Here is an 8,229-nt window from a genome sequence, read left to right as displayed (position 1 = left end):
CGAATGCACTCATACATTGTTTGTGTAAAAGTTCTTAGCACTAAAATAAACATTCTGTTTTTTTCTCAGAGAAAGATCAAATAAATAAATGAGAAACTAATGGTAACATGAATTTTTCATTGTGAAGGCAAAATATATCGTCAATAATATGATCATCCGGTCGTTGAACAAATATATGCAATGGGAGAATACTTTGCTTGCTGCTAGTTTTGCTGTTGCAGTTGCCCCCCTTAAATGCGTAATAAAATCCAAACCAATCCATATATTGCAACTAACAAACATCTTGCACACGACCTTTATGTGATGATATTGAATCGACCCGATTGTTATAATATTAAAAACATTCCTTTGATAATTTATTATAAACAAACTAAGCTTGTTTATCTGTTTAGCTTAGTAATAGAGTAAACACCAATTTAACGACTGTCGCACAGTTTATGCGCGCTTTCAAACTTACCAGAAAACAACGGACACATCAGCGGTTTAAAGAAGTTTTATTTGTTGCGAAAAGTTTAGATGTTCAAAAAAGATAGAAAGTACGTTATTTATTTATATTTACAAATTCAAGAATCACATTTGATACTGGAGCATAACAATTTATGGAAATACAGTTAATGTCTTTCACAAAGTGAGAATTCAAGCGCAAACTATCATCATCCCTATAACAAAACAAAAACAGAATTCACCATGCAATGGTCGTTTTGTTACCAACATATACATTTACACGTTTCAAACTTTCACCTTTATAGCTCAAACTTAACAAAACCACATACACCGAATATAAAATAAGTTGCAAATTAGCGTATGCAAAGTTTTCCCGCAATTAAGGCACACACATCTTTAAAACACGTATATGGTGTCACATAACATGGGACCAAGCAATTCCCCAAACATTAAATACTACTAAATACTCAAATATACATAAATTCATATTAATCCATGAACATCTAAAAAAAGCACATTCATAATGTATACATAAGCCCGATAATAAAGCATCATGTTTTATATTCACATTTGATATTTACTTTTACAATTGCAAATGTCTGAAAAACATAAGTAACGAAACATAACATTGATATGAAGAACGGCTATAATCATAAAACACACCTTGTTAAAGATGTCGCATGAAAAAACAGTGGCTATGAGACAGGACTTTTGAAATGGCAAAAAGTAGCAAATATCTGCTCTAGAAGTTGAAATAAAATAATTGAATATAAGTGTTGACAAACGAGTCTAAATAGATTATTACTTACTGTAACACATTACAATTATTACGAATAATATCACAGCGCTCCAATTAAATAAATTTGGACATATTTACACGCACACTATTGTGTGATTTGCGATGCATTTTCATATACATACAGCCCATTACCCTAGTCGATTGTTCCAAGAGTATATATCAGTTGAATAACTTGTATTCTAATGTCGTCATGCATTTCAACATGTATTCTTTTAAGATTTTAAACAGCTATACTAAAAGAGCTTTTATTGAGAAATTCATAAAAAAGACAACACGAATTTCAAATCATAGAAAAATCACTGTTTAAATCAAGTGATCAATGATGGAGATTAGTTTCGGCCTTTATTAGGAAAGCACTATGTAGTCTATCAGTAGCACTTTCATTAGGGTAGTAATGTTAAGGTAGGACTTGGAGATGAAAACAGCGAAGTTTGAGAGGTTGTTGTTGTTTTTTTCGAAGTATTGTCAGAAATCGGAAAGAGCAGCAGCAAAATTGGAGTAGTTGTCAAAGCCACTGTGAACTTTGAATATAGCAAAGGACACAGTGATGACAGACAACTTGAACTCCTCCATCGGAGTAGATTGGGAATGTTTGAGTGTAGTCTAGTCCAGCGAAAGTCAAACTTCCTGAAGTCCGCGAAATCAGAGAGCTAAGCGGCGAATTTGGAGTAAATGTTGAAGCTCCGAATGAAGTCAAGGACCAAGTCGTCTCATACAACATGAACTAAGCAATCGGAGAGCTCAGCGGCGAAGTTGGAGTAAATGTTGAAGCTCTGAATGAAGTCAAGGACCAAGTCGTTTCATACAACATGAACACAGCAATCAGAGAGCTCAGTGGCGAAGTTGGAGTAAATATTGAAGCTCTGAATGAAGTCAAGGACCAAATCGTTTCATACAACACTAACTCAGCAATCGGAGAGCTCAGCGGCGAAGTTGCAGTAAATGTTGAAGCTCTGAATGAAGTTAAGGATCAAGTCGTCTTATACAACATGAATTCAGCAATCGGAGAGCTCAGCGGCGATATTTAAGTAAATGTGGAAGCTCTGAATGAAGTCAAGGACCAAGTCGTCTTTTACAACATGAACTCAGCAATCGGAGAGCTCAGCGGAGAAGTTGGAGTAAATGTTGAAGCTCTGAATGAAGTCAAGGACCAAGTCAGTTCATACAACATGAACTCAGCAATCGGAGAGCTCAGCGGCACAATTTGAGTAGATGTTGAAGCTTTGAATGAAGTCAAGGACCAAGTCGTTTCATACTTCCTGCACTCAGCAATCGGAGAGCTCAGCACCGAAGTTGGAGTAAATATTGAAGCTCAGAATGAAGTCAAGGACCAAGTCGTTTCATACAACATCAACTCAGCAATCGGAGAGCTCAGCGGCGATATTTGAGTAAATGTTGAAGCTCTGAGTATAGTCAAGGACACAGTCATGGCAGAACTGAAACTGCTCCTGAAAAATGAAACATGAATTATAAAAATGATCTTCGACAAGTAAAATAGAAAAAGTCCGCTGAATTTAAGTAATTTGATAAACATGTCCATTTTTTCTCTTTTTTTCAGATGCGAACTACTGGTAATATAAATGTGTACGCATTGCATATTCAATAGATTAGAAAACTAAATAAAACAAGCGCATAATGGAGGGCCTATTTACATTTCAGTGTTTTGCAAAGATTGTTAGTGATTCATAAACTAAATCAGCCTCACACAATGTGAGCATAATGCGAACACATTAGTGATGAAAGTTTTTTTTTTTAAAACTTACTAAGTTAGGGATCGCGCCCTTTCTTCTCGTCTTAACCTTCCGCACAGTGTTCGCTACGCTGACTTCATGTTCCACCTCCATCGTCTGTAGGAGATTGGCCACCACACCAAACAGGCCGCATTTACTGGCACCATCCCTGATAACATTATACTAAGCAATCAGTCCGCAAATAGCGTGTATACCAACGTTGAAACAACGAAAAATTGCGCATTTACCTGCATAATTAATTGTAAGTTCGCTTGATCATTGACAGGTAAACTTAACGACCTTAAGATTTGTTTTGTTTTGAAAAGAAACGACTGATATATATTTCACATTCAATATCTTGCATGTTATAATTGCTTTGCTTGTGTTGTCATTTATTGGGTCACTTGCCATACATGAAGGACATGTAAGATGATAATCGATGTTCACTTTGATTATAATTGTTACTGTCGTATTGTTCTGGCTATTCGCCAAATTCCGTCAATATAGAACATTAACTGCTTATAAAAGTTTGTTTTCCTTTCGGATCAGATGAAGTTTCACTTCACTTATCTTTAAAGATAGTTTAACATTTTTGTAATGAATTTATAATATTGGAACTAAACATTGAATCATAGGTACCATATCGTTGCACAACAACAACAACAAAATGAGCTTACAGACAATGTATCAGAACTGGACGATCAGAGCTATTGGCTGTTACTGTGTCAACTTCTGCAATGAATCGGCGGAAATTGACAGGAGAATTTGGTATTCTCTCTTCCGTGTTCCAGTCTGTAAACTCCAGGTACGTTAAAGACAATGCCTCGCTTGCCTAGAGTGAGGCAGAGCAAATAATTATAATTAATACATCAATCTTTTGAAAAAAAGTTGTATACGTCCTGTATTAAACGAGTAAATGTCATTTGAATTCAGTTTTCATAATATTTTTTTGCGAATAAATACAATGCACTGAAATTAAGTTTTTGTAGGACTTCAAACCTGATTCGCTCGATGCTCAACGGTCATCGTCCGTTTATTGCGGTACTCATTTGCCTCTGTCTTCGAACAACGGACGCTGAAGATTCCATTCTTCAACACCTGATTGTCCGCAGGTAAGTACACACCGATGTCCTTAAATTATATGTTTTACAGTAACAGCATTTCGTTACCCTAGAGCGTTTATATACACATATAAAGTCGAGTGGTATGTAGTTTTACTGGCATATTAACAACATTTATTTTTACCCGAAATTGTTCACATTCACATATGAAGTAGATTGATACATGTATACATTTTACTTGCATATTAATAACAATTTTAATAGTTTAAATTGTTATTTGTTTGGTATGACTTGTGTAGTGTTCCATATCTTAAATGTGCAATGGATTAGACAATAACCGATGGTGTACAAGTACCAAATATGCTAAACTCAATGTCATTTAAATAGATTTAAAGCAGCACTTACCACAGCGTTCATATTTGCTGATTCCAAACTTACAATGCACGCACATTTTGTTTGGACAAGCAATGCGAGGAAATCGACGACGGTGTTTGTTAACGGAGTTTGTGCAAGGATGTAATTATTCTTTTTCTGGAAACTCTGCAAACAAGTCTCACACACAATATTAAGATATATATTCATATTTATCCGAGATAATAACTTATACTAGATCTATAACAGACTAAAGAAAAAAGACACCCGATGTAAATCTTAATACTTTATTTGAATGACTTCACTACGACTACCGTTAAAGAACAGTAACTTTGTTTTATTCAAAATAACAATCGTTAATGAGATTGATTTACACATTGACAGTATGTGTCATATAATTTTACATTGAATCAACTGCACCAATATTTGCAGCTAAAAACGTATTTTTTTGCAAAATCTATTTACTTGCATAAAATTTGTACCTGCGTAAACCAAAAGTGGATTTGATACCGATATACTAAGCACAAAAAGTGCTTATCACATGGTAACATGTTAATATGCAATGTTGAAGACAGCAATCTGAGTGATGAACGTGTTCATGAACGATTTCTAGAGTAAACACATATGTTGTACTATGTGTCTAACTTAATGCGTTTCAACGATAAGAAAAGCCTGTATACATCGCATACTTACGTTAACAAAAACTGCATTTATATAATCTGTGGAACCTGGTTTCCGGTTTAAGTATAGCTTCGGTCGATGCTCGTCACCTGTGATTGTTATCAGTATTGTGAGCAGAAACTATAATACGCATGTTTTATGTTAACATAATTAAAATAAGAAGTGATTACTGATGCCAATGTGTGTTGTTAATGATCATAATGATATATGCGTTGCAGTTCACAATAAAGGAAGCCATGATTTATGTTAATGTTTGTTTTAGATGAGCGTTTATCGTCAATCATTGCCGTCATTCAATACAACGGGATCACATGACTTTGTTTACATTTGTTTCGAAACAAAACTCCGAAATGCTAGGAACAGTGAACTATAGTCAATTATCAGTGTTTTTTTTGTACAAATCATAGAAAGTAGACATAATAACAGAAGTTTCAGAAGCGGAGATTCATTTTACAAGTAAAATTTACATCGAAGCCAAGCGGGTGTCTTTTGTAAATTTTTGGTTGTATTGTTCTTTATTGTTTGTGTTTTGAAACACACACATTATTTAAATGTTCCATTTGCCAATCGCTCTAAAACTGATGGCGTATTTAGAGGGATCATGTAACTGAACATCAACCGAGTTAATACCTGGAACATCAGCCCCATCTCTGTTCTTGTCAGTACGTTTGGCGTTTTTTGCAACTGCTTCGGTTTCATCCGATGACTCGCACGACACTGTCTCTTGTAATTGCTAAATAATATTTGTAATAACGAGTTCCGATATTGTGTCATCAATGCATAGATTTGAAGTGGTTTAACAATTTTAACGCAATAAAATTAAACAAACATTACGTGAAATATGTTCCTGATTTTATCCTTTGATGTTGTGTCCATGTACAATTGGAACTTGTTAATGGTCACTGGCTTGCAGTCAAATGTGAGCGAGTGGAGAACGGCATGGTGAAGATACGCGTACTGTCCCTGGAAATGCATGTATTTAGGTATAAATTAAATAATATGGTTAGGTTTCTTCACTTTAACATGTGATACGAGTAAGTTTGTACGAAGTTGTTTGGTATTAAATACGCAATTGTGTGTGACATACCCCAATTGCGATTAACTATAAATATCCGGATAACATGATGTAAATGATATGATGTTTATATGTTATCAACTTAGATACATTATGAATACTAATTTATAATCTAATGTTTTCTCAAAAGCAATTTCTGGCATTAGCCATATAGTTGTACATGTAGGTTTGTTTTACATCAAACACAAAGTGTGCTTGCATTTGTTATTTGAATAATATATTCATTAAAAATTAATAAGTTTTGAAGCTCTCATGTGTCGTTATTTGAAGTTTGAAGATAGAATATTAAAAAGAATACATACTTCTGTCTGTACCATATTTGGCCTGTTTTGTCTCATGTTCAGAACACAGCTAGGAACTTCTATAGCTCCTTCGGCTTCTCCCTCTTTTGTGAGAATATCGATAGCTATGTAGGTACCGGTGCGACCTACGCCTGCACTATTACCAAAACAATCAAAAACATGGAACAATTTCCAGTCAAAATTAATGGTTTCGGCGTAGCTGGTTAACTCAGCTTCGTAGCTGGTTAACTCAGCTTTTCACCTTAACTGACAGTTACATAACGGCAGCAGACCCGGACGAATAGAATACATTCAAATATTTCATTGGACGATTCGAGAGAAATCCCCCACAACTTCGGCAACATCACTGCGTTGGTATAAAGCGTATTGGATTTAACACTGTTCAGTGTAAGGAATTCCTGACGTCTCTCTGCATGTTAACAAGACACTTAGACACAAGTTTTGGCAAAGTTTCAATTACGCGTTTAAAATCAATATCGCAGTTGTCGGACATTAAAGGGAATACATTACGGACTATCGATAAATGTTGGTATCTAATTATCGCTTTTAAGTAGAGAAAACAAACACTACCGAAATAGTATAGTGTCATGATAACAACCGTTTAATTACCTAAGTACAAATGTTTGCAGTACTCGGTCAGTCCGTCTGGAAATTGTTCCTTAAAGCCTGAATAGGCTGCCAATTCTTGCAAATGAGCTATACATTACACAAATTGCTTTCAATTTTCTATCGTAAAGGATTGCGAAAATTGGTATTATGCGGCCAGCGTAGCTTATGTCAAGATTGCACATTTCACAATCTGGTTAATAAATACCCGAAAAAAACATGAAGGCGTACGTTATTTTTTATAGCGGAAAGCGTAGCTTTGGAAAAGACATTTGCATTTGCGCTGGCTGGTATCTCGCTTCGCTGACCAAAACTTATTTAGGCCTGTTTTCGCATAACGCGGATTTTAAAGTGTGATTTGAATGTGTCGATAGAAATCTGTGTGCAAAAAATATAAATTTCTGTAATATAATGTAATATATTTCGATGGTGAAGAATAATTTCCTAGGAAGCCCTGTGATGAAGCGTAGAAGAGGATCTCCCGGGTAAGACACATATATTTTCGATTTAATTATTTAGACAAGTAATTTAGACAATATAGACGCAGAATATGTTTTTTTTAATAGATATTTATTGTTAATTATTAACAAAGATGTAATCAAATGATCCCTTTCTCGTTGAATGAGTGAGGGACTTTCATTCTCTCTTGTATATAGACTGAGACACACATACATATCTACACTCTCTGTCTTGTACCTGCAGTGCACGATTGTGGGTCCTTCAAGTGTCGCCGGAGCACGTAAAACATTCTGCCTGAAATCGATGATTGATGTAACATCTTCTGGAACATCTTTATCGGGCCAAGATGTGAAATGTAATTGAGTCAAAGTCCGAGTTTGTCTGTCCTGAAAATCGTATTCATGTATGTGATATGTGCTTTAATATGCATAGCTACATACTGTCTTATTTCTATTGTATTTTAAAATATGCCAGTTTCATTATGTCGATAATTTCAATAAAAGACTGCGGGTTTCATAATGCTGTATAATGAGAATTAGTTTTAAAACATTATACCTTTATAGCAGTAAACATTCGTCGCGTAAATTCGGCATATTCGTCTTCACTCTGACATAACACTTGAATATCATCGTACATCTGCGGGGCATCAACACTGGGCCAGTACTTCTCGCACTTTTCTGTCTGTAAGAAAAAAATATTC

General features: G+C 35.0%; 1 protein-coding gene across 1 annotated transcript in view; it reads right to left on the bottom strand.

Annotated features, from left to right (window-relative positions):
• Window positions 1–480: 480 nt before the first annotated feature.
• LOC127856828 (receptor-type tyrosine-protein phosphatase kappa-like) overlaps window positions 481–8,229 on the bottom strand; it is an 88,439-nt gene continuing 80,690 nt past the window's right edge. Inside the window, exons 7-17 of the mRNA XM_052392976.1 lie at window positions 8,085–8,210; window positions 7,767–7,915; window positions 6,465–6,600; window positions 5,922–6,050; window positions 5,718–5,820; window positions 5,100–5,176; window positions 4,440–4,574; window positions 3,973–4,110; window positions 3,651–3,805; window positions 3,007–3,142; window positions 481–2,691 (exon numbers count right to left, since the gene is read on the bottom strand). Coding sequence (XP_052248936.1) covers window positions 2,599–2,691; window positions 3,007–3,142; window positions 3,651–3,805; window positions 3,973–4,110; window positions 4,440–4,574; window positions 5,100–5,176; window positions 5,718–5,820; window positions 5,922–6,050; window positions 6,465–6,600; window positions 7,767–7,915; window positions 8,085–8,210 — 1,377 coding nt within the window. The 3' untranslated portion in view covers window positions 481–2,598. The remainder of the gene's footprint in view (window positions 2,692–3,006; window positions 3,143–3,650; window positions 3,806–3,972; window positions 4,111–4,439; window positions 4,575–5,099; window positions 5,177–5,717; window positions 5,821–5,921; window positions 6,051–6,464; window positions 6,601–7,766; window positions 7,916–8,084; window positions 8,211–8,229) is intronic.

Source organism: Dreissena polymorpha, chromosome 14 (assembly GCF_020536995.1).
Source record: "Dreissena polymorpha isolate Duluth1 chromosome 14, UMN_Dpol_1.0, whole genome shotgun sequence".
NCBI lineage: Eukaryota > Metazoa > Mollusca > Bivalvia > Myida > Dreissenidae > Dreissena > Dreissena polymorpha.
Note: the sequence above shows the minus strand (reverse complement) of the source record. Positions and strands in the feature narration are given on the sequence as shown.